Source organism: Sycon ciliatum, chromosome 2 (genome assembly GCF_964019385.1).
Source record: "Sycon ciliatum chromosome 2, ocSycCili1.1, whole genome shotgun sequence".
In the NCBI taxonomy this organism is placed as follows: Eukaryota; Metazoa; Porifera; class Calcarea; order Leucosolenida; family Sycettidae; genus Sycon; species Sycon ciliatum.
This window is the reverse complement of record NC_088644.1, coordinates 36,371,955-36,389,414: the sequence shown is the minus strand read 5'-3', so window position 1 is coordinate 36,389,414 and position 17,460 is coordinate 36,371,955. Positions and strand designations below refer to the sequence as shown.

The 17,460-nt window shown below is 45.2% G+C and overlaps 1 protein-coding gene across 1 annotated transcript; it reads left to right on the top strand.

The window, feature by feature from the left end:
- The first annotated feature begins 2,231 nt into the window (after positions 1 to 2,231).
- On the top strand, positions 2,232 to 17,403 carry LOC135809887 (uncharacterized). Its single transcript, XM_065323331.1, has 19 exons — positions 2,232 to 2,587; positions 3,962 to 4,053; positions 4,487 to 4,738; positions 4,906 to 5,017; positions 5,451 to 5,573; positions 5,809 to 5,968; positions 6,378 to 6,607; positions 7,356 to 7,454; positions 9,021 to 9,075; positions 11,800 to 11,885; positions 12,393 to 12,512; positions 12,998 to 13,120; positions 13,406 to 13,470; positions 13,978 to 14,069; positions 14,671 to 14,779; positions 15,312 to 15,408; positions 15,771 to 15,833; positions 16,053 to 16,192; positions 16,808 to 17,403. Exons 1-19 carry the CDS (start codon positions 2,435 to 2,437, stop codon positions 17,004 to 17,006), a joined length of 2,370 nt encoding a protein of 789 aa, XP_065179403.1. The 5' UTR covers positions 2,232 to 2,434; the 3' UTR covers positions 17,007 to 17,403.
- The last annotated feature ends 57 nt before the right edge of the window (positions 17,404 to 17,460 follow it).

Genomic DNA, 17,460 nt, shown 5'->3' with positions numbered 1-17,460 from the left:
GTTGTTGTTGTTGTTGTTGTTGTTGCTGCTGCTGCTGCTGCTGCTGCTGTTGTTGTTGTTGTTGTTGTTGTTGTTGCTGCTGCTGCACCTGCTGCTGTTGTCGTCGTTTCGTCACTGTCGTTAAATTGTTGTCTCCATGTCGTTTATTTATAAATTTCATTGTATCTGTTACTGTCATTCTCTCTTCTTTCTACGTACTTGTGGGCATGTGCTTTTGGCATGGGCTACCAGGGTCAAGATGACTCTTTTTCCACGGCTCATCTCGCACCACTTCCTAATGAAGTAACTGTTATTACTTCCTTGATTAATCGGGCTAGAGTCACTGAGTTAATCAGGCTAGAGTCACTGAGTTAATCGGGCTAGAGTCACTGAGTTAGTTTGCGATATCTCTGATCATGGTTATTCTAATTAACGTGCTTCCATCAAACACGCCCGCATAGATATGGATGAAGTTCCACCTAACCAATTCTGAATCCATTCAGAGCTTAGGTTGCTTGGCACATCATCCGGGTGGGCGAGTTTTGACCAGCCCCTCATTTTGAATACTCCTATCATATGCTTTTTGTACTGAGCCGTGTCTCCTCTATGAATACGAGTGGATGAGTCTGTCAATATATTTATCCAACTGCATGGGTTGTTATGCAGCACCTTTAGACGACCCTCCTCTCTCCATGCAGCCTGCACACCCTCAACATGACAAGCTTTTGTTTGTTTTGAGTCCTTGTTTTTGCGATGAACCACTGCTGTTGTTTTGTCACTGTCGCTGTCGCTGTCTCCGTCATCATCATTGTTACAGTTGCTGCTGTTGGTTTTGCTGTTGCTGATCGTGACTGCTTCTGCTGCTGCTGCTGTCCTCGTGGTTGTTGCTCTTGCAGTTGCTGCTGCTGATTTTATTGTTGACGATACTGCTGCTGCTGCTGCTGCTGCTGCTGTCGCTGATGTTGTTGCTGATGCTACTGTCATCGTTGTCGGCGTTGTTGGTGCTTACGTTGCTGTGGCAGCTGCTATTGCCTTGGGAGACCTGACAACCCATGCCGGTACAAGGGAATTGGCATTGTTTATAACGTAGACTGGCCATGACTGAGAAATAGGTACGGGTAATAATGCATAGATGCCTAGATCCACCATTACCATGACAACTACTACCACCATTACCATGACAACTACTATTCTGCACTTCATTTTTTCAACGATAGTGCTGATCAATGAAATCTGATCATGTGAGCGTGAGTTGCACCATAATGGAAATGATCCATAGGCCTGTACTGTCCACAGCACATCATGCATTTTTTTCTCAGGCTCAAAATAATTGGAATGAAAAATTCAAAAAACAACGGTCAAGTACGTTAGTTTTCAGTTTTCGAATTTCGAACGGTAGGTCTACTACTAGTACTTGTGACGAAATGTGGACGATTTTTGCACCATGATGATGCTCGTATCATAATCAGGCCATCATCACTGACATCAGGTCAGGGTTCTTGATTGCTGCTGTCATCATGGTCATGACATGAGTGATTATCCAGCAAAGGCAGCATCTACACTACAGATCTATGCCATGGCCGGCCCGGAGACTAGAGCTTAGGGACCATCGCAAAAGTTCGCAGAAGCCCCCGAAACGAAGACCGTGAGTTTCGGCCCTGACCCCCCTCCCTCCCCCCTCAAACGAAACGACAGTCACAATATGGGCTTCATTTTTTCACTTGGATGCTCACACATAATAATAATTATAATATACTACACAAGCATTGTTGTATCAGTGTGTAACAATGTACAGCACTTTATAAATGCAACGATGATATCACCTTGCAGTGGGTGATCTAAGAACGAGAACAGCTACAATTATTTGTAGAGCTATGCAGTTGTATCCTTTGAGCATTACAATGAACGTTGATTGGTGTATATTGCTTTCACTTTCCCCATACGCGTCCTGACAAGCGATCTACGCCGGCTGTGATGGCATGCTAATCCTACAGCTCCTATAATTATGTCGTCAATACTTTTTTGAATTGAAGCCCGGTTTGCGATTTTCGCACCGACTCCCTCCCCCCCAAACGTATGCTCTTCGTTTCAGGGGCTTCTGCGAACTTTTGCGATGGTCCCTTACTTAGAAGAACTAACTTGTACTCAGTTGTAGGGTAATTTTTATGCCAAACACAGCGTGTTCATCACGTGATGAGTCCTAGACAAGATCCAAACTAAAGACTGCAGTCTGAAAAAATGAGAAAATAATTCTTGTTTCAAGACAACATCGATCACGGATTGTCACAACGAAAATAGCGAAGGGTCATCAGCCACTTGAAGTACTTACCTCAGTCCTGAGCTCAAGAGGTTCACAATCGCCGTATAGCTCTGCCGAGTATTTAGCCGGCACGGTAATCACCGTGCGTGTGTATTGGTTGGAGCAAGCACTGTGAGTTGGGTGAGATCTGCAACGATGCTTTACTCGTATCTATTCACGACGTTGGCGTTGGTGGTGATGCTGGAGCGCGTGGCCGCTGTGCCCTCTGTGGACTGCAAGTCACAACCGCAAGCCGGCTATGACTTCTGCAACACCGAACTGACTCCTGAAAAGAGGGCCACCGACTTGGTATGACTATGACTTCATGCTGTGTTTTACTTGTCTCCTGCACACCCACTTCTGCAATATGGACTAGTACTCAATCCCCGAGCTACATCGTATACTTATTTAGAATGATATTAATAATAATAATGATTGCACAAGTCATGTACGTACTACTCACACAGTCACAGTCTCCAGACAGCTAGCTGCTTTGACCTTGTTACTGCATTTTCCGGAGTATAAGGCGCATCGCCCATTTTTGCCACGAAATACAGAAATCTATCCGATTTATCTCCGTTATTTTGGCATCGGAGTATAAGCCGCAACCCCCTTTTTTGGGTGAATTTTGAGTATTGAAAGTGCGTCATATACTCCGGAAAATACTGTAGGTCTCATCAGTGTATAGTAAAGGTAAGTGAAGTACACAGGGGCGCTCACACTGCCACATGAGGCTCGCGTCCACCGTTGCAACAGGATCTAGGAGCGGCCAAAGCTACAAAATGATTTTAAAATGTTTATCCTCTCACAGATTTTCTATTTTAAAGCAATAACATATGGGCTATTTGGGTCCAATTTTCCTAAGAATGTTCCCCAGGACCCCTGATCCCCCCCCCCCCCCCCCCTCGCCCCTCGCCTTTCCATGGTTGCACCGATGTAGAATACCTTCTGACGCCCCTAAATGTGATGGTCTATGAACAAAGAGAATTGTTGGGTTTTCAAATTTCCGAAGTTAATGTTCGGTAATTCGAAATTGTCTTTCAAGTTCAAATTGAGTGAGTTTTTTACCGGCAATGAGGACTCCTATTTCATGCAAGTCCGGGAAAGGCTCAAACCTCCAACACTGATGGAGGGCAGACTTGTTTGTTTATTCTCCGCCTGGGTGTCTGAGTAATTCTAAATTTCTGTCTGATGGTCACGCGCTTTGAATTCAGGCCCGGTTTCGGAGCACGTTCACCATTTCCATGGGACTTGACGCCCATAGCCGCGACATCCCTTTCTTGCGGTCGCCGTCAGAGTTTGAAACGTAACTGCAACGTTTTAAGGTATCGCACATGCCGTTGCCTTCCAGCTTGGCCGCATGAACGCATGTTTCGGTCGCAGTGTGAGCGTGCCCTTAGCGTGTAGCACATAGACGGGAAGAACATAAACGTGTAGCGCGATACGTGAAAAACACGAGGCGTGTCATCCATCCTCATGCGGTTTTATTACGCCAGGACATTGTGCAGGTTTGTGCTTTAGAGAGGAGGTGGTGCCTGAGTGCGGGGATCTGAGAACAGCCACGGCGAGATGTCAAGGTATAGGCTACTGTAGACAGTCTACATGCCAAGAACAAAATACATCAAGACGCATCCAATTTTGCGAGTAAAACCAATATTGTGTAACGTGTATGCATGCTTGCAGGTTGGACGGCTGACACTGGATGAGCTGATTCAGCAGACTTGGACGATTGCACCAGCTATAGACCGTCTAGGCATCAAGGACTACAACTGGAGGTGATATATTTTGCACGTCTCTGTGTTTTCTGTACGTGTGTGAGTGTGTGCGCCCATGTGTGTATTTGTGTGTGTGTGTGTGTGTGTGTGTGTGTGTGTGTGTGTGTGTGTGTGTGTGTGTGTATGGATGTGTGTGAATAATACTCCGAACTGCAGAGGCTATGCCTAATGACATCATCGTTCAATATACAATGATGTCTTTGGCACAACCTCTACGAAAACATATTACATGTACATAAACTAGAAGGGAAAAGAGGGGGTGCGACTCACAATGGAGTGCCACATCCTACCTACGTGACTGTTGGAACCATTTGGCTCGAACCTGAAAAGGGTGTGCGACTTATAATCGACTGTGACATATAATCGTGAAATACGGTATAACTATGTGTCTCATTCCACTTCTCTTCCGCATCTTTGGTCACTTGTCTTTCAGGTCGAATTGTCTGCATGGCTGGGCAGCTTCAGGTGGACACTGGGAAGAGGACCAGAAATGGACTGTGTTCCCTACGCCGATCGCCCTGGCTGCTACGTTTGACTTGGACCTGGTGGAGAAGGTGGCAGCGGTCACGTCCGACGAAGGCCGTGCACTGCATAACATGAACCTGGAGCGGAATAACGGCTCGAGTGTGGAAGCCGCTGGTCTGAACTGCTTTTCGCCCAACGTCAACCTCTACCGAGACCCACGGTAATAAATGTACTCAGTCTTTTGCAAACCAACCAAATCATTTTCCAACAGTTGAGCGTCGGTTCCATAACATGTACAAGTTGAAATTTGTTGACCATTGTCTACGTGGATCTCCAGCGCTCCTACCAACATTGTTGGTTTCGTCTCCTTTGTTTTCTTACTGACAGCTGGGGCCGTGGAATGGAAACATTCGGCGAGGATCCCTACCTTGTGGCCCAGGTTGGTTTATACTACACACTGGGACTGCAGCAGGAGGCTGCCAACCCTCACTATTTGAAGGTACAGTACTTAGTTGGGACTACTCTGTATCAAACAACCTATGGTCATGCACTAGTGATGTACGTGTGAAGAGATGCGATCAGCGTGGCACATGTACATGACTGCATGCACTGTGACACGAACTAGCGATGGGTGGATGTCCTACATGGCGACCTCAGCTCGCATGCGTGTTATGTTCCCATATGCATGAGAATAATCACTTTACTCCTTATTCTGTGCTTGTTTTTGCTAGTCTACCTACTGCTGCTTATATCACCTACGCATCGTTTAAACTGTACCGTCCTGGTTTAATTCTCTTTTTGCTTGTTGTCCGCCTGAAGAGAAGGCAATGAAAGTGCTTGTGGCACTTTGGAATGTTGGTTGTAAAGAGCCTGAAGTTGTGTACTTCGTTAGTCTCATCATCCATACTCATTCCTATTTTCTAATCTTCTAGGTCGTTGCCTGTCCAAAGCACTACGTCGTGCACAGCGGCCCGGATCAAGATCGTGCACATTTCACTGCCAACACTACTCTGCATGATTTCTATGATACGTACGCTGTCTCCTTCAAGACGCAGGTAAGTGAGAGCGTATTATTTATGATAGTGAGGGAAGTAGAAATATAACTCGTATAGTAGAAGCGCTCACGGTGAAAGTAACGGCGGAACTCTGCAACTATCTGTGTACGTGCATGATGGAGAGATAGAGCAGAGTTGTGCCATGCAGGCATTTCTTCGTTTCCCCGTATCTTTTTACGTTGGACCACACGTCTTTACGCAGATAGCTCTTCTTTTCTTTTTTTGTTTCCATCAGATTATGGCTGGTCATGCGGGTCAGGTCATGCCGGCATACAGCGGTGTGTACACGAAGGGTTCGGAAGACGGTGCACCCGACTGTGCGAACAAGTTCATTCTGAAGAAGGTGCTGCGCGAAGAGTTCGGTGGACACAATGTCTCTGTCTGCTCTGACAACGGTTGGTTAATGTATTATCAATGTCTTCTGGGGCCTTTTCTTTGGCCACACCTGAATATACCAAAGTATATGCTGTTGTTTTCAATGAGGGAAGGGGTTAAGTCCAGGAATTTTGTTTTATCTGCAAAAGCTTGCATCTTAATATTTATATACGGTAGGGATGGAAAGGGAGAGGGTGAGGGTGAGGAAGAGTGAGAGGGAGAGACAGGAAGAGTGGGAGTGAGAGTGAGAGGGAGAGGAAGAGAGATAGGGAGATGGAGAGGGAGAGAGAGAGAAAACGAGATCCCCCTCCCCCAGTGCCATTTCTGGACACGTGGAATCATGTTAAAAGCATTAGACTGTACCCAGAAGTCACATCCTTCTATATTTTAGTAACTAGTGGACTCTCCCCGGTCACTTGTTTTCTCCAGGTGGTGTTGCAATGGTGTACGCAACTCATCATTATGTTCAGACTGCTGAGGAAGCAGCGGCCGTCAGCATGAACGCTACTACTGATCTTGACCTGGGACATGATGCAATCTATAGCAAGAACCTTGGCAAAGCAGTCACGGACGGCTTGGTTGCCAAATCCACCATAGAGGACTCCGTCTGGCGCAATATGTACTGGAGAATGCGCCTCGGTGACTTTGATCCAGAGTCGGTAAATAGCTGTGTATTGAGTTGCCTTGTCTGCTTCTTTCGTTATCATGTAGTCTTAACTACCGCTATGCTGCCGCCGCATTGCGTGGTAGCCTTGCCGACTGTGTATGTGTGTCTGTAGTATGCTGGAGCTGACAGTAAACAAGGGGCGCTTGTGATGAGCGTCAATGCAAAGCTGTTGGAGAGCTCAAGTGCAGGAATATGACCTGGTCGTGCAGCAATCAAGTATAAAAAACAGCAATGAGTTTTACCTGGTCATTCACCAAATGACTTTGTTATTATTGGTACGCATTACAGGTACAGATGTGTGTATGTTGCCTGTAAGCCGTGCACTGCAATCTGTATCTGAAGTTCATTGCTAGTGCAGTGCGGGTTTTGTACGAAGTGTGTGAAAGTAAATTATCGTGTCCGTTCCCGAAGGGAACTCACGACGGCCACTAACACACGGTAAACCCTAGCGGCAGATGCAGCGCCTAACCTAACGCTGGGGGTGAGTGGATAAGTCTCACAACCACTGACACAAGTGCCGAGAAAGACCCCATTAGCCGCATCCATGTACCCCTTGTGCCTGGCCACAAGCTCCCAGTTGACTGTGGGTAGCAGCACGGCTAGAAAAAACCGCTCCCAGGCAGGACTTGAACCAGGTTCCTCTCGTATCTCAATCATGGTCTTTGACCAACCCACTGTGCCTGCCTGAAGTGAAGTGTGTGGTGCTGACAATATGAATATATATATTGTACTTTGCCCAGATGGTCCCATATCAGCAAATTGACAAGACCCACCTCAATACCAATGCATCACAGAAGCTGAACATTAAGGCTGCTCGTGAGTCCATTGTCTTGCTCAAGGTGAGAGCTCTTATAAGCGTTATTCGTATTATGTAAAATAATTGTCCTTATAATAAAAAAAATAGAACAAATCACCTGGAAACGAGTTATGAAGCAACTATGCACGACTGTAACAAGATAATAAGCAGTAGAATGTGCATTCGTGGTTACTTATATTTATTGGCTCAGTATACGAGTTAAAATTGTCCTTATAATCAAGCAAACTCATTATTATGGGAGCAGTTATTCACCCAAAAATCCGATACACAAGAGGTACACAAAGGAGAGTAAGGGATTGTAGATACTGCAGTTATCACAAAGTGATCAAAGTGATCAAAGACCGAAAATAGCAATTTGCTGTGTCAATGTTACACTCCTGTGGTCAAGAGTTCCCAATTGACTGGGGGGCATAGCATAGTCGGAACTACTCATTCCGATTCGAAGCAGGATTTTTGAATTGACACCTTATGTTTCTCACTTGTAATCTTAGTGGCTTAGAGCATTAGACTATAGTATGTTCATCATGGGTAGTGGTTGTTGATTTATGATTGCATTGTTTGGGTAGTGGTTGTTGATTTATGATTGCATTGTTTGAGTAGTGGTTGTTGATTTATGATTGCATTGTTTGGGTAGTGGTTGTTGATTTATGATTGCATTGTTTGGGTAGTGGTTGTTGATTTATGATTGCATTGTTTGGGTAGTGGTTAATGATTTATGATTGCATTGTTTGGGTAGTGGTTGTTGATTTATGATTGCATTGTTTGGGTAGTGGTTGTTGATTTATGATTGCATTGTTTGGGTAGTGGTTGTTGATTTATGATTGCATTGTTTGGGTAGTGGTTGTTGATTTATGATTGCATTGTTTGGGTAGTGGTTGTTGATTTATGATTGCATTGTTTGGGTAGTGGTTGTTGATTTATGATTGCATTGTTTGGGTAGTGGTTGTTGATTTATGATTGCATTGTTTGGGTAGTGGTTGTTGATTTATGATTGCATTGTTTGGGTAGTGGTTGTTGATTTATGATTGCATTGTTTGGGTAGTGGTTAATGATTTATGATTGCATTGTTTGGGTAGTGGTTGTTGATTTATGATTGCATTGTTTGGGTAGTGGTTGTTGATTTATGATTGCATTGTTTGGGTAAGGACACGACGGAAACATGTACAATGTAGCATTAGATTTACTCGATTGTGTGTGTATGTGTATGTGGGTGTGTGTGTGTGTGTGTGTGTGTGTGTGTGTGTGTGTGTGTGTGTGTGTGTGTGTGTGTGTGTGTGTGTGTGTGCGTGTGTGCGTGTGACTGTGCGTGTGACTGTGTGTGTATGCATGCGTGCACATGCGAGCGTGTGTGTGCATATGTGTGTATGTGTGTGTGGTATCAGTTGTCCGAGCATTGCCTTGATCACTTACGCTGACTTGATCAGACGCGTAGTGCTATGTGTATTGCTCGTACTTAAATGTTTAAATTTCATGTCCTACCGTACTTGATTTATGATCCCGGTACATGCATTGTACATGGAAGTGCCTTCACAACTTGTGGATTTACTATGCGACCTGTGAATTCTGGTACTGTGTTGGTTGCATTCAGAATGATGCTAAGTTGCTCCCACTGAGCACCACTGCACATCGCTTTGCTGTGATTGGTAAGTGCAGTGTATCCTGCCCGGTCTCTTCTACAGAATGTTCTGGAACACAACCTCTGCTGGTATGCTTGTGACATGAGCGCACACATTATCTTATTCAAAGTAAAGAGAAAAGACCAATAGGTTACGAGCAGGGAGTCATAAAATACCGGGAGGCGACACGCCACACATTTCACGATCCGAGGATTGCTGCACTCGACCCGCGAAATTTGATGCGTGATTGAAACGTCGTCGTCATCTTCTTTTTCTCAATTGTTTTTGCTATGCTTCGAGGCCTATTCTGGATCTCCAGAGCGAAAGCTGGTTGTTTCTGATACGTACCACGCATTACCTTAGGTTGAGCCGTGGCTTTTAATTTTTTTTGGGAAGTTCACTGCTTTGGAGACGACGGAATGTCAAGGTAAGTTATTCCCGAAATATACTCAAATTTGAATTGAGTAAGTGCGAATGACACCCTGTTTTCGGAATAGTTCTTCACTAAACACACCATGCCCATGGCCCCTTCATGTTGTCCAAGTTCCATTCTCGGTTTGTGTGAAGTTTCGAGATGAAGATCGATGATGCACTCACCTTTCCATGGAAGGGAAAAAAGTAGCATATCAAACAGAATCCATGCAGCATTTGATGCCACTATCCTCATTCTTCTGCATTCAAAGTGTTTCACATTATGGTCCATGAACTACACACAATATTTGTCATTTCTTAACTGTTCATAGCTGTTCATACTTGAAATAACTGTGTTCTGAACACATTGCCTTCAGGAAACGTAAGGCCGAGTCGCCTGACCGACTGAGCAAAGTTCTCTGCGACGAAAGTCACACTATCGGCAAATGCACTCAAGGCGAATACCCGTGAATACCCTGTATACTGCTTGATCCACTTATCACAGAAGCATACACACACACGCACGCACACACATACCATGCATACGCCCGTCGCAAGAGAAGAACGCAAGTCTGCAAATGCACTGGATGTGCACCCACAGATTTTCTCTTATAGCAACGATAGCGAACAAGATCTGAATGAGACAGATCAAGACTTGCACCAGATAACTGTATAATCCACACAACTGGCAAAGCCATGTGAATCGACCACCAATGCACAACACACATACACCTTTGGACCTTTGGATGCCCATTGCTCCGTGCAATGATAGCATCAGGAGTTGCAGTATTTCCTGTGGCGGGTTAGATCATTGGGCCGACGGAAGTCCCTGCCACAGCCGCAAATGAACACTCTAGGCTTTGGCACAGCCGCACACATATACACACACACACACACACACATACACACACACACGCATGCTCGTGCAACATTCACATTTCACTGCTTCAGTTGTTTTTAGCTGTGTCATATTGTGTCTTATACAGAGCTTCACTTTGGGAAAAGCTGTTGAGATGCTGGAGAGCACTTGTTGCCATGCTTGCAAAATGCCAGCACCATTGCATGCCTTCAGCTGGCACACTTCCTGACGTAGCAGATTTCCAAAACCTGATGCCTTGTGTAACTGTGTCCTGATAATATGCAGGAATGACTCCATCGCATCAGTAACACTCGCCTGTCTCATTGTCAGCAGTTCGCAAATTCCATGGATTATTTCACCTTCCATAGGCCTGTACACCATGGTGGCACTGCCACTCTTACATGGATCTGCACATAGGCAAAGCAAGGGTTGAGGGCGGAGGTTTACATATAATGTCAACAATTTACATACTAGGTACACACGTAATTTTCAGGACATGAATAAAATAATATCCTGTCACAGTTTCAACACTGTCACATGTCATAGTGAACAGACAATGCACCGTGGGCAGACTCCCATTTTTCGGGTGAGTTTGGGGCGCTTAGTATGCTACAGATTATACATTCGTGTTCACAAGGACAAGACGAGACCAAAAAATGCAGACGAGAGAATCTCACCAGTAGTCCACAGCTGAACATCTCCACAACTCAGGTCACCAAGTGGATACGTGGCGTCATCTACATCTTCCACGGTGGACTCATCACTTTGGCAGGCATCTCTGTCAAGCTCCACAATCCTTTACCCCGTCAAGGCACAAACTTAGAATCACCAAATCAACTGCTGACACTCGGACGATTCCTTGGGAGCAGGATTATTTTTTGGATTTTTGGGACCAAACAGCGAACGCGTCCTTTGTGCATGACCTGCGCCGCTTCGACCTCATGGGGATTCTATATTTTCCCTCAGCACTCGTGCCCGAGCTGAGTCAATCATCCGACGCGGCTGTGCATCTCGTGTCGCCTCCCGGTATTTTACGACTCCCTGGTTACGAGTTATGACTAACAGTCCACCAAGGTAACGTGATAATATATACTTTTAAATAGTGTGCGACAGCAAGGCACTAAACTGACAGGGGTACTGAGACATTCAATGACCTGGCATCTTATCTTATCCATTTATGATAGTGGAAACAAACAAGTACGTGTCTTGTGTGACCTGCGTCCCGGGGCACGGAATGGCCGTGATTCCGTTACTATTACTATTTTACAATTATTGTCTCAGCATTGCCTGTTCCTCTACAGAAGTAATGAAATACTTCGAACTACACCGTGGCTTTAATTAGTAAGGAAATTGTAACGGAACTAATGGCAAACGTTTGAAGAGAAATTGAATTGACCGTGTAACCAATAGAACTCGAACCGGGGTTCTCGCCTGCAAGTATTATCCAGCGAATATTATTGTGCTTTCCTACTCTTTCGCAGGCCCCAACATAGATGCTGCTAAAACCCAAATGGGCAACTACGAGGGAAATGCAGAGGACCAAGTGTCCATTCTGGATGGTATCAAGGTAAAACTAGTGCCGTGTCTTGTCTTGTTTGTTTGTTTATATTTATTTGACGTCACCAAAATGAACAGGCATTTCTATGCCTTCTCGCTTGCTGTGACGGCCGGTTCTCACAAGGTGATGAAAATAGTTGATATGATGGAAATAAGAAGGGGAGGTGAGACGTACAGAATCTGGCTAAAATGGGAACTCTGAGACGTCTTCAAGAGAATGAAAGCACACCGTTGTGCCATCTCCATTTTGCACATACACAAGTACATGTACTTTTATCCTTGAGGTTTCCGGGTTTGGAAAATCAATCAAATAAAACAAAATGAAATGAAACGGTGGAATGTCACATGATCTATTTCTGCTTCATACCATACATGGTCATGGAATCTCTTGTACTCTAGTTGAGCAGTGATATTACTTGTATTTTAGCCTGTTGGCTAAATGCTACATGGAATTCCAGTGCAGTTACTGCACTCTGATCAAATCAAAACTGTATAATTATTATATTTTGTGTGCTAGAACTTCCTCGAGGCTGATGAATCCCATGCTGAAGTGGCTGACGTTGCAGGCTGTAAAGATACATCATGCACAGACGAGAGCCAGTTCAAAGAAGCAGTGTCTGCTGTGTTGCAATCTGACGTAAGTACGGGCAAAGCGCCCGCGTGGGTACTGTACATGTGGATGGATGTATTGCACTTTTCAAGGGTGTTGTCACGGGAACAGCCAACCAAAATTCAGCGTGTGTGGACTATTACTTTGCACTCAGCGCTAGCGTTCAGAGGGAATATCTGGTGTGGAGGCTGCTGGATGCATCAAGGTTTCAGGATCAGAGTGACGTTAATTGAAGCTAAGAGCGTGCCACCGCTGCTGGCGCACCCCCGGCCACCACGCAGGCTGCAAGGCTCTCTCACTCTCTCCTATTGTGTAGTCTCTCTCTCCTTTGACCAATTTTGCTCTTTTCTTGTTCCCTCCCTTGGTGTTCTCTCTGTGTTTTCTCTCATCAACAAACTCAAACCCGTCATTGCCATCTTCAATCAGTCCGTCAATTCATAGTAGTAATAGCCAATAGGTTTTTCATTTGACCCGAACTCTGTCTATGGTTGTTTCTCTCTTTCTAACAACAGGTTGTGATCATGGTACTGGGACTGTCTGGTCACCAAGAGGGAGAAGGTCATGACCGTTCTAAGATCAACTGTGGCTCAACGGACATTGACGTTCTGGACCTTCCAGGTTGCCAGCTCACTCTGGTAAGTCACAATGAAAGTTGTTGTAGGACTGCACTATATCTGCTGTCTTCTTGGCGAGTTGCTTCTATGAAAGTCATTCGCGCTCGATCAAGTTGTAGATACGTATACTACCTGAACACAGAGCCACGATGTGAGGCATGGCTTTCTAAGTCTGCTGGGAACCATCTGGGGTATTCATTTTAAAGGCAGATTTTAAATTTCAAGCTGCTGTCCTTCTGCAAGTATCGAAATGTGTATGATGCGTTTTCCCTGCTTCCTTCGACCTGTTATCTGCTTTCTGCGCAGCTTGAATTCGTTATTAAAACTGCCAAGCCTGTCATTCTGGTTCTTATGAATGGTGGGCCACTCAGGTATGTCGTTTGAAACGCATGTTTCCAGTTTTAAAAGGAATTTTGATCTGACCAGTGAATCAGAAGCCCTAGACATTTATGTTCGCAGCAAAGAAATCATTGTCCTCTAACTGCCATGTATGGTGTCCTGGCATGGTGGCAGAGGGTCTCCTGCAATTGCATCACATGTGGCACTCAGACTCTGCTCTGGCTCCGATTATCAAGGAAGCTAGCTTACTTGCGAATCGAATGGACTGAGATGGTAAATAGTTATATAATGCAGTCCTACACGAGTTAGCAGTGTAACTAGGCTGGATTAAGCTGTAACTCAGAGTTTCATGGCTAGCTGCCAATCCTCAGACAACAAAGCAGTCCTAAGACTATTGCCGCATATCAATATGCTTGGTTCTCACTCCTAGTACCGATGATTTATGGTACTATTGCATGCATCATCGTATCGTCGCTTGCAGATACAGTTTCGCAGAGACCCATCCATTTTTCTTTCTTTTTTTGCACCCGCTGGTTTAGTATCCCCTGGGCTAAAGATCATGTGCATGCCATCATGGAAGTCTGGTATCCCGGTGCCCTCGGTGGAACGGCAGTTGCTGAAGCTATATTCGGTAAGGGTGACGTTCCTTTTCTCCTACGGCTTTTCGTAAATAGATTCTTTAGTGTGCATCTGTGTCTCCTGTGGTCAATCCAATTGCTGTGCAAGTTGAAGACCACTTGTGTTCCCACCTTTAATGCTATTTTGAATATTTTTTTCAACACCAATTTCAACTTTTGTCAGGGCTGTGGAAGAGATGTTAGCTTTCAGTAGTTTACGGTAGAAGCTGGCTGAGCAGGAAATGTACTAGAATGTACTAGAATGTACTACTGCAATCCAGTATGAACTGTGTGAAAGGCTGAATAAGTGCTCGGTGCACCGCCGGTATCCCAGTTAGCATTCTCGGTCCCACACACCGGGGTTGGTAGCATGATGTATGATTGTGACGTCTGTGATGCAGGGTAGAGCACATACGGTGCCAGACTTGTTTGGAGAGTGTATTTTCTGAACTTTGAGGGCATTAGAGGCAAGCTGTATAAGAGAGCTTAGGCTATTGAGGTGTTTTGGAGTACGAGCTCGTAGGTTCAAAAAAAGGGCTACCATCAGCATCCTTCATATCTTACCATTCGAAACAGTTTCTTCACACTCTCATGTTGATTTCTGCCCGGTTGCAGGCAAATTCAGTCCCAGCGGGCGTATGCCAGTCATGACCGTGACATCGTCAGCTGAGCTGCCCAACGCAACAGACTACAGCATGACTGCAGCACCGGGCCGCACTTACAAGTAAGAAAGCAAAGCCGGCGTTGTGCAGGGTCTGGTCTGCGTTGGGCACACACTGTTTAGCTCCTGCACGCCCGGACTCGGGAATGGATAACACAGAAATGCATAACCACCTGCTTCCCATCTGTACACTTACTAACACATCATGCCTGAACGGAATCCTACTTGTTAGACATTTTTTTTTAAACCCGATATTACTGCTACATCATTCTACAATAGTGTACTGTGTAACCGTATTGCGTGACCAATCCTTTCAATGTTCTAATCTTTCAAGTGACTTTTCCTTTTCTACCTGCACTCCTCCTTGGTTCCCCTTTTCTCTCTAGCTCTTCTCTTGTACCTTCTTGCTATTATTCACTTAAATGGGTTTTTTTGAATAAAACAAGTCGAACACAACAGTGTACTTGATAATAGCTGTTCCTTTTTTTTTTTTTAGAATCTAGGCCCAGTGTGAACTCCAAACCCTGTGTTCATGTGCTACCTGTATGTGCTTTTCATGCTCCTGTGTTCCTTGTGTTCCTTGCTCACTTGCCAGGTATTACACTGGAGAGCCACTGTTCCCGTTCGGCTTTGGCTTGACCTACAGTACGATTAACTACACCACCATTGTCGTCTCACCGACGTCGGTCGCTGTAAGTACATGTACCTGACTGTAGTGGCGGAGGTAGGGGGTCCCATCCTTCTGGACATCTAATCCTGCTTTGAGAACTGGACGGAGGATTAAAGGGGATAGCTGGTAATGTCAATGATAGTGGTGTAAGTTCAGCATGAGGAGACGCCGAGCGATGTACCAAAAAATCCAGTCAAACGTTGTTTCCAGTTACTGTTATCAATGAGGTAATTCAATTATCATTGTCGTCACAGCTCCTGTATTACCCATCGCTACCTGTATCCTCGTGCTCGATTTATCCAACCGATAGTCATGACAATGGAGCATGGGTTCGAGGCTAACCATATTTGTGATGATTTCCCTCCGTTTTGTTTGTTCGTCCAGGCTTGCAAACCGGTGGAAGTCACGGTTGGAATTATGAACAGTGGACACCGCAATGTCACTGAGGTATGGATGTTACTGTCCACAGCGTGGCAGAGTGTTGCATAGCTAAGCATGTTGGTGTGGTGATAAATTGACCAATGCGTCATAAGTTCTTATAACAGTGATAAAATCCAGGCATATTTCATTTTACTTGGTTGCAACTACGTTAGGAGTGCTCTGGGGTTATCGGCCCTGACCTCTGTTTGCTCACCTGCGATTACCTGTTTTGAACTCTTTTCAAAGGTTATTCAAGTGTATGTTGCACCACCTCGAGGCTTGTCCAAAGCGTTCCAGCCTCCTCTCTGGTCTCTGCGTGGCTTCAAGCGTGTACCTGTGGCTCCAGGAGCAAAGGCTACTGCGACTTTCTCATTGTCAGCTCTCGAGTAAGTAGTGGCCCCCAGTGACATGGCAATTGCACAAGGAGTGTTGGACAGTAGAACGCCCTCTTTGGAATTGTTTTTCTTCCTGATGATATTTAATTGAAAGTTTCATTGTCCAAATACGTTTGAGGTAGGGTGGAATGTCCAGGAGAGATTCTGTCTAGTCACGAGCATTGGTGGAGCCAAGGGAGCGGTAGATGGGATTGGGGGAGATGATGCAAGAACATGAACAAAGAGTGTATGCTATGGCTTTGAAGCTCTTTGCATACTTTGCTTGTACCTAGACTCGTTCCTTTCCTTGTACGAACTACACTACTCTGCGTTATGAAAGTTATGTTGGATTTACTTTATAAATAATCGAGGCGACGAAGACGGTAGTATTGAAATTAAGAATGTAAACACGCCGCGAGTCATCAGCAGTCACAAAGCAACAGTCGAGATACGATTCAAGCGTTTTCGTTGTGACCACTGATGAGCGCGTTTACATTCTTAATTTCATGTCTTTTAGCCTGATAGTGGGTTGATGGCATCCCGTGGTAGCGGAAAAGTGGTTCTTGACCCGCCCAATATGCGAATCCGTGATATTATTTTCATATATACTTTTTGCATGTCTTTTAGCCTGTCGGTGGTGGATGAGAATGGAATAGATACCGTGTACCCAGGGGTGTATGTGATCTATGGCAGTCCTCATGCCCCTACACCTGCTACCAAGGCGGACATGCAGCAGATGACCCTCACCATCACGGGTACAGCTCCTACACCCGTGTCGCAATGCTCCGGCGCTCCCAGATGCATCGGCTGTAAGGCCACCTTCTAATGGCTTGCCTCGGCGTAGTGCTTTCAGAGGCACGTTGCTCGGGCAGGCAGATCTGATGATCGGCTCTCCCTGGATTTTAGTGTGTAGTTGCGTGATTTTTATTAAATTTGTACTTTGACAAGTAGAAAAATATATGCCAGCATCACATCTTTGGTGACTTCTGCTCTGACTTTGCCAACATGCCTGTGGTGCCTTGGCAGATTCTACTTTCTAGTCTTTGGTTATGTCCTTGTCAGTGTCTTGATTGTGAGCAGGATCTTTTCGTATATGAGCTGACTGCTGGACAGTTATCAGCCAGTCTAATCGTATTGCCCTATCCATTTTCATGCATTGCCACCCTAGTTCCTTCCCCTTGCTGCCAGATTGGTCAGTTTACGAAATATTTCCTTTATAAAGACTCAGTGTGTGTGTTTGTGTGTGTGTGTGTGTGTGTGTGTTGGGGGGGGGGGGGGGG